Raw genomic sequence first — 24,819 nt, 5'->3', positions numbered from 1 at the left:
GCAGCTCTCAGTGTATCGCCAGTGAAGTGAGAGGAAACATTTTTGTTTCTTCTTAATCCAAATTACCTCATTAAGCAGTTGTTTTTCCTTTTTTTCCCTAAGTGCTGACTTTGTCGGCAAGACCCATTACGCTGCTTATTTAAGTTAATGCCTTACACTTATCAGTGAACAGATAGGCTGCTACTCCCTCAAGTAAGCCCAAAGTCAATCATGATCCCTCACATTGCAGAAGGAGGCTACTTTATTATTCTGTCTATTTAATCCTGATTGGGGTCTTTTTCTAGCCTCTGAATGACTCTCATGGAGGGTCTCTCACCCCTGGCACGGTGCACCAAAGCACCTATCTGTGTGTGTGTGTGTGTGTGTGGGGGGGCGTAGCTGAACAGGCACAAAGCTTGACAAAAATGGAACAAATGGCTCCATCAGACAAAACGTGGTGAATGAAAGGAGAAAAACAAAAGGCAATGAAAAAAATCTGACATGAAAGGTGTCCTTTTTTTCAGAGCCACTTCAGTTGATGAGCGATCAGAAGGTGACTATCTATACTCCTGTGGCTCTAGTCCGCCTCAAGGAGCCCAGCCAGCATCAGCTCTCACAGCGTTTCCATTCCGCCTTTATATTGTGTTGTAATTACAGCAGAGGCCTCGGTGCTCTTTGAGCTCTCTCAGGAGGTGCCACCCCCTCAGCAGCATCTCAGAGTGTATTAAGTACTCTCTCCCCTTGCTGTGCGCATTACACATTTAAAAGAAAGAGATGATGGTGTACAGCCAAAATACTCTGAGTTTGCCGTTGCGAATTTAACTCTACAGCTGAGAGACTCTTGTTCTTTTTAATGCCTGTTGCTATGAGTCTTCACAAACCTAACTCATATAAGGCATCTTTCAAATAAATCAGTATCAATACATACAACCACATTAAAACAATCTCAACAACAAATCCCCATTTTTGAAACTGGAAAAATTGCTCAACGTTTCAAAAATCCTTTCTACTACTCCTTGCCATAACTTTAAATGTACTTTTACTTGCACTTCTCTCTTACAAGAATTGTTTAAGGTCGCACTATGGTGTCGACCCCTTCACTTCTTACTTTTAATTGCCTGTTGGGATCTTGGAGCTAAAGCTTATTCTACTGGTGCACTCGGTGTAATGTGCTCTGCAGAAAAGCACAGTAAAAATGTAAAGGTAGGAATCTGACCGAGCTGACTGAAAGCCATGTACAGGAGATGACCATGACCAAAAACAATCTAAACATGGACAATCTTATTTTGTGGTCAAGTTAAAAAAGAAAAGTGTTACACAGCTTTAGAAATTAATGTGATATCTACTATATGTCCATATTTTATAATTAGATTCAGGGAGCACTTTTTAATCACTACAGATGTCACCTCAGCTTTGATTCAGACAAGACATTCACTAATAGCTTTACTTTCATGCTGTTGATGTACAAATTTAACAATACTGTAGGTCTCTACAGCCATGCTAACAAGCTGATGTTTAACAGGTATAATGTTTACCGTGTTCACCATCTTGGTTTAACATCAGCATGCTAACATTTGCTCATTAGCACTAAGCACAAAGTAAAGCGGTGGCTGATGGAAATGCCATTATTTTTGTAGGTTTGTAATTCCAACCAAAGTTTTGTACAACTGAAATTTTGACTTGATAATGGCACAAGATGAAATGTCACCAAAATAATTGAAATTCATCCAGAAAATGTACCAAATTTCATGACAATCCATCCAATAGTTGAAATATTTCACTCAAAGTTGCAAATGTGAACCTCATGGTGGCGCCAAAAGGAAAGGCACAGGATCAGCATTCAGTCAATAGGATTCATCCTCTGGGCACCATGCATGTCTGCACAAACTTTATACATCCAGTAGTTGTCGAGATATTTCAGTATGTAATTCATCACTAAACTTGCTGCACTGTTACAACTTTTTTAATGCTCCACAGGTGCTCGAGGAGGGATCTGTGTCTGAGGGCAGAGGAGACATTCCGTTTCGCCACGGACATTGACCACTGTGTGAAGGTTATCGCTCACCCGGACAGCATGGCTGTCTCAGCACATAGTGTCCCTGTGAGTCTGCTTATCATTACACAAATCCCACTGCACAATGTTTATGAGCAATCACTGAGAGTAGCCTTGTATAGCCACATGTACAGTAAGTACAAGCAGAGAAGATTGAATCTCCCTGTAGGACACTCACTCTATTTATTTTGGTTCAAACACATGTACTGTGGGGACAAATGTTCAAAAAAAGGTGGGAGTTGTTTTTGCGGCTGTGAGCTACTGTGTCAGCATCTCTGATGCATCTGCAAAAAGGTTGATTATATTTCCTAAAAGCTTAATTCAACTGTTTTCATACAGTAGCCAAGAGCACAGCGGAGGCAAGTACAGCAGGAGCTATGGGTTATTTTAAGGGAATTGTTTGACATTTAGGGAAATACACTTAACTGGCTTTCTTGCCAAGAGTTAAATGATTTATACCACTCTCTATCTGTCTGTTAAATATGCTGCTGGAGCCAACAGCTGGCTAGCTTAGCTTTGCACAAAAAAACAGCGGAAGAGGCTAGCCTGGCACTGTCCAAACATAACAAACCCTGCCTACCAGCACCTCTTGAGCTCACTAATTAACATTTTATTTCTTGTTTGTTTAATCTTTACAAAAACACAAGTGTAAAAACAACAGATTAAGGGGCTTGTCTGTCAGACTATTTCTTAGCCAGGAGCAGTAACTTCCTGGAGTAAATTTAGTCCTTTTTTTACAGTTCGGCCTCGATATGGATTATACAAACAAGATTTAATGTGTTAATTAGTGATTTTAAGAAGTGCTGATAGGCAAATTGTGTTGCCTTTGGACAGAGACAAATGCAATAAAATGCAGCTTCTCCTTGTTTCTAGTATTGGAACAGGGAGTGCTAAGCTAACCACCTTCTAGCTCCAGGCTTCATATTACAGTTAGATATAAGTACAGTTACATTTAGATAGATACAGTTAGATATAAGTGTGCCAAGAAAACAAATAAGCATATTTCCCCAAATGTTGAACTATTTCTTTAACCCTTTTATTATTACATTTTACTTTGAAAGCACTGTCACAGTATTCACCATGTGCCAATGCACAAAGTTCAGCACATTCAATCTTCTCCCTCTCCTATTCTTTTAAGCTTCTGCTGGAGGTGAATAATGTTCCAGACCTTTCTGCTGGAATCACCTGCTCATTTGGCCAGCAGGCCCAAGTGGAGGGTCACGTCAACGGGAACAGGGTTATGTGTCTGTCCCCGGCTGGGAAGGAAGTCCCTCAGATACCAGAAGGACAAGGTGAGCTCAGATATCATGTATCAAAACAAACGGATAATATAAAAATAAATATAACTTTAAAAATAAAGTTGCCTATGGGGGGTGTGGCCTTGACCAACTGCCACTTTGCTTGTTTGCAAGCCATGATGTCTCTCTCTTTCTCATGGGTGGGCCAAATTCTCTGGGCGGGCAAGGCAGAGAAAGGGGAGGTAACCTTCCTCCTTATGACCTCATAAGGAGAAGATTCCAGATTGGCCCATCTGAGCTTTCATTTTCCCAAAGGCAGAGCAGGATACCCAGGGCTCGGTTTACATCTATCGCCATTTCTAGCCACTGGGGGACCATAGGCAGGCTGGGGGAACTCATATTAATGTTAAAAAACCTCATAAAGTGACATTTTCATGCCATGGGAACTTTAAATATACAGAGTAATGGTGATGCCAATGTCAGGTGAAAAACTAAGAATACCAATATTCCAGACACAAAAAACAGCCGTCTTTTCAGATGGACCACCTTGCATTTTTTGTTTATCCAAAGAGTTTGATAAGTACCAAGGAGCAGTAGAATTTTCTCAGAGCATACACAGTAATCCTTCAATTGAAGTTTCTGACTGAAGGCATTCCCACGACAACAGCAACGTGCCCTTGCAGTGACGCAGACACCAGGTGGCTCTTTACAGAAGTGTGATAAAAGTATTAACATTTTTTTTCTCAATTTGACCTCCTCTTTTCGTTCAATGTTTTCGTTCTTTGACCCATCTCTTTCATCTTTCTCTCTCTCTCTCTCTCTCTCTCTCTCTCTCTCTCTCTCTCTCTCTGTCTCTTTTTCCCGTTGTTCTCTCTCTGTCATTGACTCTCCCGCATATTTTTAATTCCCTCTTTCCGTCCTTTCACTCATTATGCTCTCTCTCTCTCTCTCTCTCTCTCTCAGACTGGGCTGGCGTAGAGCTTCGTCTGAACTCAAAGGAGACAGGTCAAATGGTTGCCAGCACAGAGGTGAAGTTCTACAACTGCAGCACCCATCATACGTGAGTCCAGCTGCCACCGCCAAGCCCCTCCCTCTCTCCTCCCCCCACACACACTTTGATTTGTTCAATAGATGGAGGAGCACGACTTAATTTAGGGCAATGATGTACTGATGCTCACAATTCCACTTAAGATTGGGCTGTTAGATAACCTCTGAGTTCAATTTATCTGTCAGGTTTCATTTAAATCAACATGATGCATTTGCCATGGCCTGTTTGTTTCAACTTTGTTTAAACTGGTTTGTGGGCTTACTGCTAAATACAAATAGCTACAGTTGTTCTGTCAGTTACTGAAAAATACCCAATGATCTTTATTTTTTTTTAATACCTGAAGCATATGCTCTTTTAATGCAACACCTTATTCATTGTCCCACCTAGAAACTGCCTAGTAGACTTGCAGTGTTCGTAATAGAGCAGTTTTACTGGTGTAACTGAGTGTGCTTCGCTGTATAGGCCAGCAGTCCCCGAGGCCCCCTGAATAGATAAGCAGTAGACTCAAACACACACATTCCTTTCTGCCTTGACTTTGTCCCAAGTGGCCTCACCAGAGAATTGTATGTATTGAGCATTTTTGGATTTTTAGCCTTGCTCTGGTGCCTTGAGGGGGGATAAAATAATGTAAATTAAAGAGGACTTTAATTTAAATACTCATCTGTTTTGTCTTACCAATATAAGCTCTTTCTGACTGGGCAGGGAAACTGCTTTGACTTTGAGCCATTATGCTAATGTAAACTGTATTTACCGTAACAAACTATGACTGAGTGTTTCTAAATCTAAATAGCAATTACAAACATTGCTACAAAGGTGGATCTTATTAGGATGAATGTCAATTAGCAGCATTTGTCAGCTTTAAAAGATGTCTGCTAATCAGCAACTTAATGAGTTGCGCAGTTAACAAATCTCCAAAAAGGTAAAATGACACAATGTTGAATTAGTTTCTTGAAAGACATTTATCGTGAAATTATTACATTTTCATCCACATTCTGAACGGTAGCCTACAGTAAGATGAGAGAGGGAAAGAAACACTTTCTCTCTATTTTGAGGCTACTGAGAGTTGGATCAATCTTTAAAGGTAATATGTGGGATTTGCAAAAAATCCTTGTTATTAATGACACTGGTTAGGTGAACTGCAGTCAGCATCCTGTTCCTTGCTCTCGCGCACATTCCCGCACTCCGTAGGCAAGAGTAAGCATCCTGGGCATCGGCCAAAACAGTCACATGAAGCTAAGGTTAGTCAGCTAGCTGTATCTTAGCTGCGTGGCATGGATCTAGCGTTGGTTGCTTCGTAACATTAGCTGATAAACTAATTTGAAAATGGCAAGCTTACAAATTTACCAGTCAGATCAGCCCCGGGAATCTGGATGAATTAGCTGACGTTATACACTCAAGACAGTACTTTGCTACGTTAGCTGGCTAGCAGTTCGTCCGCGTTAGCGACCAAGCTAACATTAGCCAACTAAAACCACAATATCACAATATATTTCACATGCATGTAACGTTACTTGTCTAATAGAAAGAAAGCTAGCTCTGAGTCGGTTTTGATCCTCAAAACCAAACAAAGTTCCCTATTGAATGATTTATTCATAGCCAAACCCTGAAAATTAGCTCACAGTGGATATACATGTCACCTATTCTTTGACTGTGACATGAATGCCCTAATATAACCATATTAAGCCATTAGAGAGTAACAGTTGGAAACTCATCACATCTGCCCCACACCAATACAGCCTTCATTAGCTGCAGAGTGACCCTGTGAACTCCTGTGATTAATATTTCAAACCAAACACACTCCTAACCCAGCACCACCTCCTCCACCTCCCTTATACCACCACATCACCCTCCATAATTAATTATCCAGTGTTTGCTGCTCCCTGCCAGTCCGGTTCTATTAATACCCAACCCCCTAAATTCACACACACACACACACACACACACACACACACACACACACACACACACACACACACACACACACACACACACACACACACACACACTTGTATGTCCATACTGGCCCTAGGCAGCTAATTAATATAAAATTGTAATGGCACTGCACTACATTTATTGCCATTTGTAGTTTGCTATGAGCCATAGTATTGGAGTGCTGCTAGTGGTTTTATAGTTTCCTCATGGTTTCATCTTATTGCATGACCAAATTCAGGAGAACAGACTTTGATAGTGCAGGGATCAGGTTTCTGCACAGTGGTACACCTCTATTATACACAGCAAAGTCTCTGCCCCCCCCACAAAGACAAATAGAACATGTTCAATTTTCAGCTCTCCAATTGCTCTGTTTGTTACTGTATATCAACAGCTGTGCATCACCCATCGCTATTCACTTATCTCTTTAAGTCTCAGGTCTCCACCAAAAATTGGATGAAAATCAGCTCCATGTTTGCTGAACGAAAAGTGACTAAATCCAGTCTATCAGGGTTGTTTCAGCCCAACTTTAATCCACAACGTTGGCTGTAGTTCACTGAATCAGAGCCAAAGAGGTTGTGCAATTCTACCCATCAGATATTTTAGTTGTCACTTTCATTCAAGCTTTAGTATATAATCCAGAGTTAGATGAGAGGTGAAATGTACTGTAGTCAGAAATCAGAAATACAAATCAACATAATGTAAAAAAAAAAAGATTCATGAATTATGAAATGAAAAGCTCAGAACAAGGACACTGTATGACCTTTACATCTTTTTATATAACACTGTTTAATTTTAATTGCTTTAAAACGATTTTAAGTGACAGGGACACTTCAATAGTTACACCTGAAAGACTTAAGGTCATTTATGGTCATATACGACCAAAAGACTACCATTCACTGCTGTCTGCATAGAAAATGGGGACATCGCTGGCATGATAAACTCAGCAGAAAGCTATAATCCTTCATCAGTCTCCCTTTTACAACCTTCTTCACCCCAGAGAGGAATATGTAGCCTAGATGATGGGTAGGAAACAAAGAGGGATTCATCTTTTTTACATACTACGCGAATACAGAGCAACTCAATATACAGTAGGCATCATTAAAAGGTTGCTGAATGTAGTAATGTGTTCATTTCGTCCTGCAGATGTCTGTCCTGTGTAAACAGCACTTTCCGCTGCCACTGGTGTAAATACCGCAACCTGTGCACCCATGACCCCAGCAGCTGTTCTTTCCAGGAGGGAAGAGTCAATGCCTCAGAGGTACTGCCTTTCCCATTAACATAAAGAGAGTTACAGTTTCATTAGCTGATTAAAGTGTAGCTTTCCAGAGCACCCTTTATCTGTTTCTCTGCGACACACCTTACAGGCACAATCCAAGTTCTAAATGTAAAACTAAAGCCACACCAAAGACTCAAGCAAGCTTAGAGTCTACAGCCATGCTGGCGTCTATTTTAGGCACAACAGTATTGTGGGTAAATGCTAATATCAGCATGCTAACATGCTCACATTAACAACAACAATAAACCAACGTACTGGACAATTTTGAATATTGACCTGATGATGGCACTAAATGAAAAGTTAGAGGATCATCAAAGTTATTACAAGTTGTCTGTACCAAATGTAATGGCAATCTTTTCAATAGTTAAGACTAAAATACTTTTTTATTAAATACCAAAAATATTCAACCCATGGTGGAAAGTCAGGGGATCCCTAAAGTCATTAGAATTCATCCTGTGGGGCGCCCGGATTGCTCAGTTGGTAGAGCGGGCGCCTAGACTGGGTAAACCTAGCCTGATCTGCCGGCGATTTGATTTCGCCCTGCAGCTCAGGCTGGAAACCAGGGGCCTGTTGCACAAAACCAGGATAAGGGATTAAGCCGGGATATTCAAGTTGAAGTTGAATTAAACCCAGCCAAGTAACCATGGAGATTTATTCTTTGCAGCTAGCCTGCTCCACAGCAGGCTAACAGCCAGGCTAAGATTAATCCTGGAGTCTGATGTTAAATCAGCTGCTGCTCTGATCCGAAATAAACGTGTTTAACAGTTATTCTGTTGTCTTCTGAATGTGTTCTGCTTTATTTTTATTAACATGCATTACTTGTCACTATTGCTTATAGAGATTGGTGCATATGGTTGTAAAACATATTCTCGCATTATGAATAAGGGTTTGGAATTAAGCCTAGTCCTTAGGGTAAATTTACCGAGGAACATTAATTCCCTCTGCTCACTTTTAAGGCAAAGTAAGCTAAATAATAAAACATTTTATTTATATAGTGCTTTACTGGCTACTCAAAGACAATTTACAGTAAAACCAGCACATTTAGCACATAAAAACAGATACAGCAATAAAACCAACACATAAAACAAGCATATTAAAAGCAATTAAAACAGAGTGTACAACTTTGTAAAAATGTGGAGTGACTAGTAGGCCCTAAGTAGATCTTTTTAAATACTTACACATTCAGTCGGTCCGCTATTGTCTGTTGGCCTTTTTTCTCTCTGTCTGATAACAACAGCCGTGTTTCCCTTTTTGCATATTATATGTTTCACCTCCTCGTAATTTTCCATTGGAAGCTGCTGCTCAGCGGATGAAACATATGCCGCACGCGTCTTCTCCATTTCTGCATCAGTAAATCTGTGATCGATACCGTGGTCTATTTAAGAAAGCCGTGAATGTGCACTTATCCCAGCTATCTACACCTTGCTTGACATAGCTTCACCTTCTCATCCTGGCTCGGCAAACGTGCAACCGATTAAGCCGCGATGAGCGGACCACACTAAGTCAAGCTGCGCTTTTTCAGTTATCCTGGATTTCTTCATTCTACTTTTGTGCAACAGGCCCCTGCACATTTATCTATCCTGCTTCCGTTACAAATCTGCGGGAACCAATCGCAAACTGGCTTATCCACCTGGCCCTCTATTGGCGGGTTTAACACGATGCGACCAAGCAGCTTTTTGTTTACATTCAACATAGCGGCCACCAACGCGCAGCAACCCGTTGATGCCGCTTTCGCTGCTACGTCACCCGAATTGTTGGTCTGATTGGTTGAAGGACTATCCAATTGCGTAGAGAGTCATTTGAACTATGCCCGTTGATCATGCCTCTTGTGCAGTAGAAAATACAGAGCAGACTCCCCAGACTAATGTTCAATCTTAATAGATTGAGCTTGGTCTGGTGATAGCCAGACTAGCGGGCGCCCATATATAGAGGTTTACTCCTCGATGCAGCGGGCCCGGGTTTGACTCTGACCTGCAGCCCTTTGCTGCATGTCATTCCCCCTCTCTCTCTCCCCTTTCATGTCTACAGCTGTCCTGTCAAATAAAGGCCTAAAAATGTCCAAAAAGAAAAAGAAAAAAAATAATTCATCCTGTGAGCACCATGAATATCTGTACCAAACTTAATGGCAATAGTTTTTAGAATATTTCAGTCTGGACTGAAGGGGTTGGACGACTGATTGTCATTGCCATCCCTAGAGCCATACCGCTAGGCTGGCTATAAATGACTGATTGGGCCAGTGAAAGGGTTACAAAATGCTTAAAAAAATAGTGTTAATATTAATTTAGATAATCAAAGATTTAATAAATACATTGACAGAAAGTATAGTTCTAAATAATCTAATATAATGGTGTATATATACAGTATATATATATATAGTAGTACATGTTCACAATGGAGCATAGTCTCAGTCTTATATAAAGTTTACTGTAGTGGAAAGTGTAACATGTAGCATTTGAATGCAAACTGTATTTCGATTAGAAATTAGTATGTCCCATTAATCCCTGTACTACATTCGTAGTAGAGAGGGACACATAAATAGACAAATAGATAGTAGATACCTACCAGGGACGGACTGGGACCGAAAATCGGCTCTGGCATTTTGGCCCAAACCGGCCCACCACATAAGATCACAAATACCACCCGTCCTTGCGCTCCCTGTGAATATGTATACCAACTCCTACTCTTTAAAACTACTAACGCCATGTAATGAGTAAGCAAGAATCAGTGAGAGTTGACACATTAAATACCTCAAAAAAGTGCCATTTATTAATACAATAAAAGGGTATACTCCTCATCAGTGTTGGGCAAGGTACTTTATTCATACATTATTGATTACTTACTGTCATTTGAGAGTAATTAGTTATATTACAATATTACTGTCTCTGAATTGTAATGCTTTACACTACTTTTGCGTTACTTTTGAGTTACTTTCACCAAAATAAAAGCAGAAGTATGACTTGACAGATAGCTTGTGAATTTCAACGCTGGATCAACAAAGTCTCATCTTTATCCACTATATACATCATAATTTATTCATATTATTTTGTATTATTAATCTGAATCTGCAAAGTAACTAAAGCTATAAAATAAATAGTTAGGTAAATCGTACAATAGCCTACTTGACTCTGAATTGTGGTGGAGTAGAAATAGCTTAATAAGTAGGAGAAAATGAAAATACTCAATTAAAAGCACCTTACAATTGAATTGAAGTAACCTACGTTACTTTCCACTGCTGATAAAATGTAATGATATTACATGTAGCAAGACTAAACATTAATTCCCGACATGTTGTTATCTGTCAGTTGCTCGGTCACATTGCTGTCGGCACTGACAGGACACAGATGTCCCTAGCCTACCGTCTCTGCTTCTGGCTCTGACCACGGGAACAGTGACGAGACAGCTCGCTTCAACGCAGCGTAAAAAAACTCGCAAATGTATCCGTCTCTGCAGTCATTTCAACCACTGAATCCAGCAACAGGAAATAACACTCGCAGACTTCACTAAATGTCGGGTTAAAATGCGTTGTAACTCGCGTTACTGAGATTAGAACAGGTATAATATTATCAAATTTTATTAGTAATGCGTTATATTACTGCGTTACAGCAAAAAGGAATACATTAGCCTACTGTAATTGCGTTACTTTTGTAACGTGTTACTCCCATCACTGGTTGTAGTGTTATCATCAACAGTTTGTCCACCACTTGTTTTTGGCTCAGTTTTATCAAGGGGCAAAGTGTTTTAAGGGGAGTTCTGCTTACTGCAGGTTCTACCCTCACTCCCTCATCTCTGTCCCTCTCCTCCTGAGTCTCATCCTCACTGTGCATGCCACCACCACCACTATCATCAGCCACGGGAGCTGATGAAGGTCCTGCTACTCCCGAAAACATGTCTGACACATTTGGCAGCGTCTGCCTGAAGGGCCTGTTTCTTTTTCTCACGCAGCTCTGCACCTCCTTTGCGTTTCTTCTCCATGATCTCTATCACTATTCTAGCCTGGCAGATGCACACTGAAACTACATGCAGGCAGAAATCCCAAAGAGGGTGCTGTGTAAAGATATGATGTTTCATGGGCCGTGTCTGTCAGAAACAAAATCTAGCCTATGTGATATTTTTGACTAGTGTCCAAGTGTTTTGGGCCAGCAGCCTAGTGTCAATGGAAAAAACAATGGGCCACCGATCTAAGCCTACCACTTTTATGGACCGGCCTGTTTGGCCTGACAAAAAAAAAAAAAGTGTCGGTGGTTGGCCCAAAAAGCACATCGGCCCACCGGGAAAGTGCCCGGTATGCCAGATGGCCAGTCTGCCCTTGATACCTACATACTATAGAAACGTTTGTAGATAAATCAGTTAATCTCTGAAGATATGAAAATACTACTTGTGTATTATGCATCGGTAATGTTAAGGCTAAACAGCAGGGACAACATGAATCAAGCATGCATGTTTTCTTACTGTGAATAGAACAATTACGTGTGTGTGTGTGTGTGTGCTGTTTTCACAGGACTGCCCTCAGCTCCTTCACTCTGGGGAAATTCTTCTTCCGGCCGGTGAGGTCCGCCCCATCACCCTGAGGGCCCGAAACCTTCCCCAGCCGCAGTCAGGCCAGCGGGGCTACGAGTGTGTGGTGCATGTGCAGGGTGTCAGCCACCGTGTCACGGCGCTGCGCTTCAACAGCACCAGCGTGCAGTGCCAGAACAGCTCGGTATGACCTCAAACACTCCCAGTGGGAGTCTCACAGCTGTCAAATGAGGCAGACAGCTTGGATGCTGTGTAGGCAAGGTACATAGGGTACATCAGTGAATACCGCCTGAGGTGTTGAGCATACTAAGGAGAAAGTAGAGGAAAGAGAAAGTGAGAGGGATGAGGAAAGGTGGAAAGCATGTGAGAGAAAGAAGATTGACAGGGAAGGAAGAAAAGACTTTTTTTTAATGGCTATATACTCAATACTAGCTTGTCTAGTAAGCAGCATATTGTCTGACTAAACCTACAGTATAGTGTTCACAAAGCATATCAGTGATGTTGGGATTAATACAGGAGATTATTGTTGCACAATGCAAGTCACAGGATACATTTCAATGCAAAGCATACAGTACATTGCTACTCTGTGACAATGAATGAAAAGGCCATTTTCCTCAGATGTGGATGATCGGCCACCCCAGCCAGGGTTTGCGTCCCTACATGTCAAAGAGGAGAGGAGCAGACAACCATAGCAGAAATGACAGATGGTTAAAAGCCTTGTCTGTCTGCTGCCCTTTCATCATCTCATATTCCTAGTCTTTCTCTCTGTATTTTTGTTTTTACTCTATCCTCTGTCTCACTTTGACTTTCTCTCTCTCTGGATCCACTTACCGCACAATCCCTCACTCTCTGTTTCTTCTTTTCAGTACATGTACGAGGGGGTGAAGATCAGTGACCTGGCAGTGGACCTCTCCATCGTATGGAACGGCAATTTCATCATCGACAATCCCGAGAAGATTAAAGGTGCCTTTGCCATCCATCACTGCCAGGCCAGAGAAGTGTAAAGCACTCAATCCACAGAGGATAGATGGGTCATAGAGACCGCTTCAAGGCTCCCAAAAGGCCTTAAGATAAAGTTCACAATAGCAGGGAGTGTTGTCAAAAAAGCACCCAATTACTTGTGTGCCCAGAGGGGTGAAGGGTGAATCTTCATATTTGCTCAGTTTGACTCTCACAGCTGCTCTTGGTTTCCTCTCCATCATCATGCGAGAAAAGGTGTTTGTCAGTTGTCATTGTGGGTTGTATATTAAATACATCCCCATAGCCAAGGATATACACAGTGATGGCCATGAATTTTATAAGGCCTTGTCATTACGTAGGTAAGTTACTTTATATGGGCATAAATATAGGCTACTTATACGGGAGAGGATGTAAGTGACAAACTTCAAAGAAGAGGTTTATTGGATTACTTTGAATTTTTTTTATTAAGATAAAGGAATTTAAACCAACTTTTTTTTATAGTATTAGAGTATTATGGAATTCCCTAGTTGACTGTCCATGGTTGTAGCCAGTTATTTTCAATAGTGTCCTGCTGCAGAGCTCCAGGCTCAGGCCGACCTAAAAATCACCGCTACGGGTCTCTCAATCATAATATAAGATGCTGTCTTGAAGTAGTGTAGGATCATGGGAGTTTTAGTCTTTTTTGCCAATGTAAATCTATCTGACGTGACTCGAGCAGAAACAATGTTCACGGACGAGCTATAATGTATTAAAGATTTATTCACGTTACAATTTGTAACGTTTATTTACTTAATGTCATTTCATTCGAATGAAATAGCCACAGTGTTTTCTCTTTTTGGTGGTAACCAGTGTAGCATGAAGAATGGGGGAATTAGCAAGCTAGATAGCTAAGCAAGCCAGCCAGCCACAACAACCTGATACTTTATCCACATACTCATGCAGCATGAAAGCATGGTGGAATTACTGACTAGCCAGCCGTTCATATCCGGACCTGTCGTCAGATCTCATCTCAGCAAAAGTCATCTAGCAGCAGGGAGAGGTGGAGAGACAGGAGGTTGGGCTAGCATACTTGCTAACTTACCATTAGATGAGTTGTCTACCCATACAGCTACTGCAGCTAACGTTATGTGGCGAATTCAATCTTGTGGTAGCCCAGCGCTGTTATCAGTGGTCAAAACAATTATAGGAAAAATAACTTTATAAGCTTGTTGAACATTGTTGTTGAACGTTATGTTGTATCACGTCCATGCCACAGTACAAGTAACGTTAGTCCCATTATAAACTAAGCCACACAACCTCCACCGATGACACTAAGGTAAACAACCTGAAAGTTAGGTCACCTAATGTTAAAAACAACACATATCAATGCGTAACGTAGGTAAGTAACTGTATATACCGTAACATAAGCTAGCAAGTACAATATATTTTGTGGGAGAGAGGGTGCTGCTATTCTACGTTACACAATGTTTTACGTTACCTACATTTATAACATTTAGGGATGCACCGAATCCAGATTTTTGGGGTCCGGCCGAATACCAAATCTACTGGTTAAGATTCTGCCGAATCCCAATACCGCATCCTACTCCCATCCTCAGTCCATTAACACAGTAAACACATTAATGAAGTAAATAACGTCCACAGCAGTGTATTTTTCATTTTATTTTATTTGAACTGTGAAAAAATTAAATGAAATAGGCAACATTATGCCAGGAAGACAAGTGGGAAAAACTATTTTGACAATTACCATAGGCCTATGTTTACCCTATCTCAAGATCGAATCAATATCTAAAATATTAGCCTTTTAGATTTATAATCCCATAAAGTAGGCTACTAATGGTCGTCTGGTTAACTAACACAGGTTCTTAGCTATGACTGTCCTTCAGGCTGCTGTCTGTAGATTCCTTCATGCACAAGTCGTATTCTTTCAGATGTTTCATACGCAAATGTTTTAACAGCAGCGATGTTGTGTATTGTTTAGGGTCCTTCCCACCACGAGGCAAATCGCCATTGCAAATTGAACATGTAGCTCGACTTGAATCGCCTTCTTTTGATTGAAAGTAGGCTGCTGCCAAACAACACTTTTTCTGCTCACGAGTTCCATTTTCACTTTCTCACAGCCTACTGCATTGAACGGTCCACCTACGTAAACACGTTCCCGTAATCAACAGCGGCGTCATTACATCGACCAGCGTAGCGCGCGTAGTGCAAGCGTCGGGTTCGGTTCGATGGAAAAAAATTCTAAGGTTCGGCAGAAACCGAACCCCGTCAAAAATCCCAATATTCGGCCGAATCCTGGATTCAGTGCATCCCTAATTACATTATTAAGTTACAGTATCGACATAAAGTATTAAGGTTGTATGTTTTACCTTGGTGTTATTGGTAGACGTCGTTTGGCTTATCCAAACTAATGAACTATGAGGCAGGCTGTAGTATCCTGATCGTATCGTCTCTGGCGACTGGTGTACACAATTTCAGATGTCACAGCTTTCTCCAAGCTGGGGATCCAAGGGTCCGGAGGAGAAGGTGGGCCCAAGCCTGGAGCTCTGCAGCTAGACCCTTCTTGTTTTTTTTTGGAGTTGACTGTACATACCTTCTGTTTAAGGATGTGTTCTGATTGGTTGATTAGTATTTTGATCAGACTAACTTGTAACATGACTCCCTGCTGGTGTTTTTACAGAATATTCTATGCTTGACATTTGCTTTGATAGCCTATTCATAGCAGGGACATTCTCCAAAATCATCAATATTGAAAGGTGAAATGACTTGATATTTTAACTGAGCAGATATCCTCTGTGTTTTCCCACAGTGCACCTCTACAAGTGCAGCGCCCAGCGGGACAGCTGTGGCATGTGTCTGCGGGCAGAGAGGAAGTTCCAGTGTGGCTGGTGCAGCGGTGAGGGCCGATGCACCATGAAGCAGCACTGTCCTCCCATCTCCCCCTATGCTAGCCGCTGGCTGGACCTTTCTGCCAGGAATGTCAAGTGTACCAACCCGCGCATTACTGAGGTCTGTTGATTCTTTGTTTGGGCTGTTGCCCAGTCAGTCAGTCATCAGTCAAAAAATTAGGTTGAAGATGGAAGGAAGGCATAGTCTTGTTTCAGGGGTTTTGTTAGCAATAAAAAAACAAAAGCAAACTCATTGACTGATGTGCAAGGCATGTTTGACAGAGAAACCAAGGTGAAGCAGGTTGTTAAAATAGGTGAAACTACTTTATTTCACTCTGCTCTGGTTACCAGCTGAGTAGATAAGTGTCACAATGGTGTAACGGTAACATTTGATTAGTAGATCTCAGCTTAGGATTGTTGGATAGTTTTGTGCTTTTTCAGAAATGTGGGAAAAAAGATCTCTTAAAAAATTAGGTTGACTTCTACAGGATCATATACTGTAGTTGTGTTCCTATGTAAATATAGTGCAGGCATAACCAAATTTCCTGTGGAGATTATTAATAGTTTTTACTTCCAGAAACCGCCATTTAAGTTCTATTGTTCTTTACTGGAAGAGTTTGGGGGCTAAAGGCTTTGAACAAGTCTGTTTCTTCAACCGTCTCTCTATCTGAACCTCTTAGTATCAGAAAACAATATGCCAAGACATCTTGTTGGATATTCCTGGTAGTATGTAAATGTCAACAACGAACACATTTTATCTGTGGCTACCTTCCAATTTCCCATCCAAGTGCCTGTTTACCTGAGACTATCTTACATTTTATCCCACACAGGCTGAATACCTTAAGTGCTTGACAGCTAAATGAATTCAGTCTGTTTAGGGAGTGGTGATGGATCTTTTATGTAACAAACTCCTGTTCATTCTCATGAATGAGGCACAGTGGGTCAGGCACAGAGATGCGAGGCTCTTCCACTTCAAAGAGCCGCGAGCCTTTGATGTCCCCGTCACATTATTAGTGCTTCTGAGGGAGCTGCAGCAGAATGAATCAACCACCGAGTGCTGCTTGGGAGTAGAGGGAGTGCTGCTCCGGCATTGCTCCTGTTCTGCTCTATAGGTCTAAAGGTTTCCTGCTGGGATGGTTAACTTTACACTTTACACTTCTCAAGGTTTTGTCATGCACTGCATTATTCATTAAAGTTTGTTTTGAATTATAGTGGATTTCAAGGCTTTTTGAATAAACCCCTGCAGTATGTGACTTAAGGTAAATCTACTTAATGTTTACATGGAGATTACACAGAAACTGTGGGAAGTGTGTGTCTGTGTAGATTCTCAATCATTCAGGTGATGTAGCTTTTCACTGTGTCTCTCACACGCATGTGTCAGCGTCTGTGTGTACCCGCCATAAGCTCTGTCAGAAATGGACTTTTATCCAGTTCAAAGGCACAATTTAACGATACACTTTGTAAATCTTGGTCGTTTTCAGCTATGTTCTCTGTTCTTTTCAGACTTAAGGGACATGTCTCTGTGAAATGATAATGCTTGACCCTGAAGCTGGATAAATAACAGGCTCTCACTGCTATCCTCACTCATTCGAGCAAACATGCACTTTGATGTATGTGTGTTATTGTGAGTCCATCTGCTGGTGATAGAATAAACTCACAGAAAGACAAGTGTTGCCTAAAAGTGTTTATTTATACAAGAATGGCCTGAGAACCTATTACTGTACGTCAAATCCTTTATTCATCCTTTTTTACTTTCTTCTCCTTCCTATGTAGGTGAGCCCAGTGGCAGGACCTCTGGAGGGGGGCACACTGGTCACCATCCAGGGCCTGAACCTGGGTCTGTCCTTCTCTGAGCTGGAGGGTAACGTGGAGGTGGCGGGTATGCAGTGCATCCCACAGGAGGAGGGATACATCACTGCAGAACAGTAAGAGAGACTCCTCTCCCGCCCAGACATGCATGGATTCATACTGAACTGTACATATCAATACTGTACACACACACACACACACACACACACACACACACACACACACACACACTTTTCCTCTCTCACACCATTTTTCTCACAGTCACGAGCAGAATCTGTGAATAAGCCCATGATGCCTCATCAGGTTGTAGGATTGTGTGGGGGGCTTTGCATTGCTCTGGTGCAGTCAGAGCCAAAGGAAGAGACAGTCTTTGTGTCGTTGTCGTTATGAGGCTGTCGGCACAGCTGTAATTGAAATGCGCTGCATGTCGCTGACTGCAGGGACAATCTGTTAGCCATGTGTTTCTCTCACAGCCATGTAATGCGATTGGGCTGAGGCTGCAGGGACTTTATTTATATCCTTGTAAAAAAAGAAAAAGAAAAGAACATGCCAGCAGAAAATTGGAAAACTCTCGTGATGTATGAATAGAAGGGATGGGCAGGGACGATTCATTGGGTGCTCTTACTGTAAAGGGAAACGCAGACAACAGTTTGTTGAGCAGAGCAATGCATTCAGCAGGGCCATTCATTTGGCACACAGTGCTTTAAAACATGGCATTACAACTGTTACAACCATTAATTTCGGCATGGGGTCAGTTGCTATAATGACTTATTCATGGCACACTTTATCTTATTGACCTGGCAGGCAATACTGAGTTATTGAAGAAACCCTTATGTTGTCATGGCAACCGGAGGTAATGGTGGGTGACAATCGTGCTGTAGATGGGGAGGGGTGTAGTTTGTCATTTGAGTTATATTGCTGTTATAGGTTTCCCATTAGGAAGAAAGATGGCCCTCCATATTGACCCACAACTTCTATGAAAGTCTGCCTCTATCACACTGGCCAGCACAGGCCATCTTGTCCCTGTGCAATTCAGAACAAATGTGATACAGTGCAGTGATTCTGCTGTGTGTGCCTGGCTTGTGTTATTACTTGTGTGCACGATGATCCGTTGCCCGCTTGTTTTTTTGCACCTTTTGCATTTCTGTCTTTTGTTTTGACAGGATTGTGTGTGAGATGGCTGCGGCTCCTAAAGGAACTGCTCCAGGTCCAGTTAGGCTGTGTGTTGGCGAATGCAGACCAGAACTACGCGCACAGTCCTCCCAGCTCTACTCCTTTGTGGTAATTCTGACACTGAAACACCAACATGACATCATGACATCGCGTAAACATACACGCCCACGTGTTATCTGTACGCATTTTGAGCTATCCGCGTGTATGTCTACGCTGTATACAGCGGACGTAAACATACGCACCACTTTCTAACGCCAAGTGGCGTGTTATCTGTACGCATTTTGAGCGCCGTATACAGCGGACGGGTTGGGTTTAGGAAAAGAAGAACCAGTTGGGATTAGGAAAAGAAGAACGGGGTTGTAATGTAAGTCAATGGAGGCCACATTCACTCTTGTCCATTTGTTCTGAAGCAAACATCTGGGGCCACATACCAGAGGTGAGACCAAGATTTGCAAGTCTTAAGTAAGTCTCAAGTCTTTGTACTGAAGTCCCAAGTCAAGTCGCAAATCTAAAAAACTAATAAATTAAATGTACACAAATCATGAAGGTCTTTTCAAATGTGTATTTATTTATTTTAAACACGTTTTACCAAGTGCTACTGCATTTAATAACACAGACACTTCACGTTCATAATGTTTTATATCTACATGAATTAAAAAGATAAATATAAAAGAAGAAAACACTCACTTTATGAATAAACTTTGTGTACTGCAAACACCACAGTTTGCATAAAACAACATAAAAAAGGCATAAACAGTTGCATTCACCCGCAAGGTTGCACAATTTCTTTTACTTAGACTTAAGTACGAGTTAGGGAGGGAACCCACGACACTTTGCCGACACGGCGCCTCTGTTGATTAAATGATTTAGCCTCGACTTAACATTACCATTCTTTGTGCATTTTCAAATGTCTAACGAAGTTGGAAGTTGTTGCTGTAATTTTCAACCTGCATGTTTTGCACATTGCATCTATTTTTTTGTTGACCACCACATAGGCTTGGGCGATCTCTAATATTTTCATCGCCATCGCAGGTTACATTGAATACGTAATTGCACATAACATATAATGGATCTGCAGAGCGGCTTTCACTTTCATCAGTGAAACTACACCGGCAGTCCTGTCCAGCCTCCTGCTTGGCTGACATGCTTCTGTGTTGATAGCGTCTTGCTACGATAGCTCGCCGCAGTATTTTTTGTTATATTCATCATTACAGTGGCTAATTATTCACTTTACATTTAAACCTAATGTTACACTAGTTCACTCAAGCACTCATAGCGATCTCCTTTTAGCGACTTTCTCGCTAACCACACAGGTGTTTAATGTTTACCTGCTGTTATGAGCTACTTTAGTTTAGCAATTAGAGGTGGTTTCTCTCTCATTCTCCGGCTCTCTGTTGATCTGGGCGTCAAATTTAGCTATTCCTATGCCTCCTAATGTGACAACTGAACATGTAATAACTGTGTAGTATTGGAGGCAAAGCTCCGCACCAGGGAAACTCAGCTGTATCTCAGCCAACAGTAACGTTAATCGTTGCGGGCTGACCTCATGTAGCTCCCGTGGGTGACTACTGTCTGAAATCAGCACAGCCCATCAGGTGTTAGATCCATGGAAAAGGGATGGCAACTGCTTTGTAATTAACAATAAGGATTTACAATTCATTCGTCACTCATGCTGATTACAGGGGCTCAGCAGGCGGACTTACCGCTCCCCCAGAAAATAAACAGTAGGACAAAGATTCTAAATAGTAATTCTGATGGTAAGTAGTCTTCATACGCAAAAAAATTCTTTGGTGTCATCATTTCAAACTGGCACTTATTGACATAACTTCACTTCATGCTTCTCTCCGGTCCAGTGGATCTGGGAAATGATATGTTCATAAAGTATTGACTTGCTGGGAATTAATAGCGTTAGTTGATTCAGGAAATGAAAGGAAATCAATTCATTTGTAAAGCATGTTTTAAAAAAAAAAAACATACTTTTTAATCTGTGTTTGGGGAAAAGTATCTTTTCACGTCAAAAGGCTCAAGTCCGAGTGAAGTCACGAGTCATTGGTGTTGAAGTCCACGTCGAGTTGCAAGTCTTTCCTGAAATTCTTGAGTAGTCTAAAGTCATCAAATTTGTGACTTGAGTCTGACTCAAGTCCAAGTCATGTGACTCCAGTCCACACTTCTGCCACATGCATAAACAATCCATGCATATACCTTTTCCCACACATGAACTGGTATTTCTAAAGAAAGAATGTGCGATGAGAATCTGCACATTGTACACCTCATGCAGACTTCAGAACAGGTGTCATAGACACAAAGTACATTTTCTACAGTAAGTAAAACATGAAGAGACATGCATAGATAGTTCATCATCGTTACGAAGGTGTTTCTATAGGTGTGTTCACTGTGTGCATTATTTTCATTTCATGGCTAATGAAAAGAATCATGTGGTTTATTGCACTCAAGTCAAGTACGATTTTGATTGCTTTTGAAGGTGCACTGTTTCATTAGTATTTTTCTTTTTGATAGGGGTCATACTTCATTAAACTATTTTTCTTTTCTAAAGAAGCTCTTTTCTCTACCATTTTAAAAGTTATGTTGTTACCGCAACTTTTTTTTTCTACTGTGGCTTATTTTGATCTATGTTGAATAAAAAGTGAATGAATTCTGGTTCTTCACAGAACCCTTCGATAATGGCGCTGACCCCAGGCAGAGGACCTGAATCGGGGGGCACCAAAGTCACCATTGTCGGGGAGAACCTGGGCGCTGGCAGCACTGTTAATGTGTACTTTGGTAATCAGACCTGTGAGCTGTACAGGTGAGTCTGACAACATAACTCCCTGATGTTAAATTATGCCTTGAACAGGATTTATGCTTCTGCGGGGGCTCTACGCAGATATTACGCCATAGCCTACGTAAGTAGCCTGAGGTTTATACTTGTTGTCTGCGTCGTTCAAGCATATCTCTTTGAGAGTAGCAGGGCTGACATGTGTATATGCTGGGGAAGCATATACACATGGTCCAAGTGGACCACATGGTAGTGGACCAATCGCAGTTAGTGAGAGGTGCATGTCAGGCTACGGCATAGGGTCCGTTTCTACACGTACCTACGTACGTACCTACGGTACGCAGGACCATGAATTGGGCTTTACATTCCTTAAGACTCCAGATTCACAGAAACTAACGTGAGACTGCCTCCGCACAACATCAAAGATTTAGCCTTCTCTAATCTCTATGAAACATAGTAAGAAATCACTATATTTAAAGAAGTACACTTTAGATACAATTAAGTGTTTGTGCGTTACATGAAAAGTCTTTATAATGATTTGTGAGAAGGTGATGAAACCCACAGCCGTAGGTATTGTTCTCTGTGTATTAATAGCTATCTATTTAAAGTTCAAAATGCCTCACATGGTAGGAGTCAGGGGTGAGGTGAGGAAGCCATTAGCTAGAGCACCCTCTAATTACAGTGTTCCATCCCTAATGTATCTGTAACGAGGAAGAGATGAGTCTGACTGTAATGAATCCTCTTCCCTTATGGTAATGTACATTGGCTCATAACTGCGTGAAGTCGGGGATTTGCCACTGCAGTAACAAGTGGGGAGAGTCACAATCAAAGGCATGAATAAATGGCTCATTTGGTGCTCCCACCAGGAGGACCATGTCGGAGATTGTGTGCTTCTCTGCACCGTCTGTGACGAGAGCCGGGCCGGTGCAAGTCAGTTTGAGTGTCGACCGGGCCAACGTTCCTGGGAGTCTGGCCTTTGAGTACATAGAGGACCCCACAGTCCAGCACATTGAACCCCTGTGGAGCATCACCAGGTAACACTAAGCAACACATTACTGCATATACGGTTCAGATACCAGCCACGTCTGCACTAATACCTCACGAGGATGGAGGTTCATTCCCTGAACCTCTGTGTGGAGTTTGAACTCCTCCCAGCATAAGCGTAATTTACAACCCCCCCCAGATATCCAATAATAATTTATTTTACTTAATTAAATACATTTGCACCATAAATTACTGCAAGACGAAGTGATCTCATTTTGTAAATTGCAGCTTGCATATTGCAAATTTGAGGAACCAGGCCCCTGGTTGATTGGAGACTCTAAGTAGGTGTAAATGAGAGCTTGAGCTGCTCTTCATATTGTTTTCTGTTTTACTGCATTTATCTTAATGCCATCAAATCCAAACCCAACCGATTTTGTAAAACGAACTGTGCACAAACTGTAGATCTATTTATAGAACATATATGTGGTACTGTGTGTCAAACAAAGACGGGATTATGCAAATAAGCTAAGTAAATGTGTGTTGAACAAAACCTAGACAAGGACACTGATCCGTCTATCTATCTTATCTTTTTTCTGACATTATATTTATTATATAGTATTATTATATAGTAGTTTCCCAGTAAAAATCAAATAAGATGGAAACCCTCTCCTGCCTGCATGGTTAATTAGGTTAAGGTCAGGTTTACAGTGAGAGTGATGCAAATAACTGAGGTGTTGCGGCTGTCAGTTATAACTAGATTTTTAAATGATATCAAATCAGTGTTCACAAAAAGAGGACTCGCGTAAATAAATAAAATCTGTGTTCAAAATAGTACCTTTATTTATGCTACATTTCACTGAAATATGAAAACAGATTTCAGATGAATGTGAGTGCGATGCCGCGAATATTACAATGAAAGTGAATTTGCTGCATAAACATTTCTGTCGCGGCTGAAAGGTGTGTTACCTGTATGCCACTAAATAAAAGATGGCAGTTAATTTGGTGTCGGGTGGTATTACCCAGCACTACGTCCCTGCAGATTAGACTTCAGAGAGACACCCTGGCCCTCAGCCTAGTGACAGGAGGAGCTTTGTGGAGCGGCAATCAAGAGCCCTCATCATGAATGTGCAGTCCCACTATGTGGCCCTACAAGCTTAGGTATCCTTTGAAGTGTGAGAAGAGAGGGATTGGCACTCTGTCAGGCTGACTAGACTGGCCAGTTTTTGAAGCTATTTTTTCATCACTTCTCTCTTGTATTTCCCCCCCCCTCTTTGTCTCTCCTTCTCTACTTTCCAATTCCATAGTACAGTTTGCTAAGCTCACACTGCAGCACAGGTTATACAAAGATTAGAGTGTTGTTTATTTTAATCACATCTAGCACAGATATGTAAACAAGCAGCACCTGTATTCATGCTATGCCAGCCTCACAGTTATGGATGAATATAAAACAGCAGCCAGCTGGTTTGCCGTTTGATCTGGCTCTTCTGTCCAATAACAAAGAGCGAGCTACCATGCCAGTGAAACCTCCTCAAACCTGCATTAATGCAGTTCCTCTGGAAAATGTGGGGTTTGCAAGTTAAAAAGATTGCTCTCTCTGCGGCCGTCACTCTAATTGAATCACGGTGAATCATGGTTTGCATTCATAAATAGGTCACCTGGAGCTGAAGTGGAGTGCTTGTATGTGCATGTGTACATGTGTTTGACCAACAATTTGTGTTATTTATGAATAATCTTGTTCCTTCCTTGCAAACAGTGGACACACCACTCTGACAGTGACTGGAACCAACCTGGATGTAGTTCAGGAGCCACGCGTCAGAGTCAAATATGGTGGCCATGAATCTGTCAATGTGAGTGTGACACTGACAACTGCTAATATACTGCACTCAACCTTTTATTGGCGTTGCTTACTCAAGCTGATGGAAATGTCACAGTAAAGTTGTTCTTTATTGATAGTTTGCTACAATTGTAAAAAGGTACATTTAGGGCTGTGGTTTACTACCTTTTGTTTTACATACTGATCTGCAGTGACCATCTTTGTAAAGCATGTATGCAGCTTTAGTCACAAACCTGTTTTGCTTCTCCTGATAGGGTGACAGGATGTTTAGAGCTAGTTTAGTTTTGAGTACAAAATATTATATAACTACAGAACTACCAAAGTGTCTCTACAGGATGAAGAGCAAATTAACCAACA

General features: G+C 41.4%; 1 protein-coding gene across 1 annotated transcript in view; it reads left to right on the top strand.

Annotated features, from left to right (window-relative positions):
• LOC144517187 (plexin-A2-like) overlaps positions 1 to 24,819 on the top strand; it is a 93,452-nt gene that overhangs the window by 43,061 nt on the left and 25,572 nt on the right. The window contains exons 6-17 of the mRNA XM_078249109.1: positions 1,957 to 2,080; positions 3,171 to 3,324; positions 4,234 to 4,330; positions 7,394 to 7,508; positions 12,025 to 12,225; positions 12,908 to 13,004; positions 15,808 to 16,007; positions 17,660 to 17,811; positions 18,859 to 18,976; positions 21,538 to 21,674; positions 22,511 to 22,678; positions 24,382 to 24,475. Of these exons, the coding sequence (XP_078105235.1) occupies positions 1,957 to 2,080; positions 3,171 to 3,324; positions 4,234 to 4,330; positions 7,394 to 7,508; positions 12,025 to 12,225; positions 12,908 to 13,004; positions 15,808 to 16,007; positions 17,660 to 17,811; positions 18,859 to 18,976; positions 21,538 to 21,674; positions 22,511 to 22,678; positions 24,382 to 24,475 (1,657 nt within the window). The remainder of the gene's footprint in view (positions 1 to 1,956; positions 2,081 to 3,170; positions 3,325 to 4,233; positions 4,331 to 7,393; positions 7,509 to 12,024; positions 12,226 to 12,907; positions 13,005 to 15,807; positions 16,008 to 17,659; positions 17,812 to 18,858; positions 18,977 to 21,537; positions 21,675 to 22,510; positions 22,679 to 24,381; positions 24,476 to 24,819) is intronic.

Source organism: Sander vitreus, chromosome 4 (genome assembly GCF_031162955.1).
Source record: "Sander vitreus isolate 19-12246 chromosome 4, sanVit1, whole genome shotgun sequence".
Classification (NCBI taxonomy): Eukaryota; Metazoa; Chordata; class Actinopteri; order Perciformes; family Percidae; genus Sander; species Sander vitreus.
The sequence above is the reverse complement of the archived record's forward strand: the minus strand, read 5'-3'. Positions and strand labels throughout refer to the sequence as shown.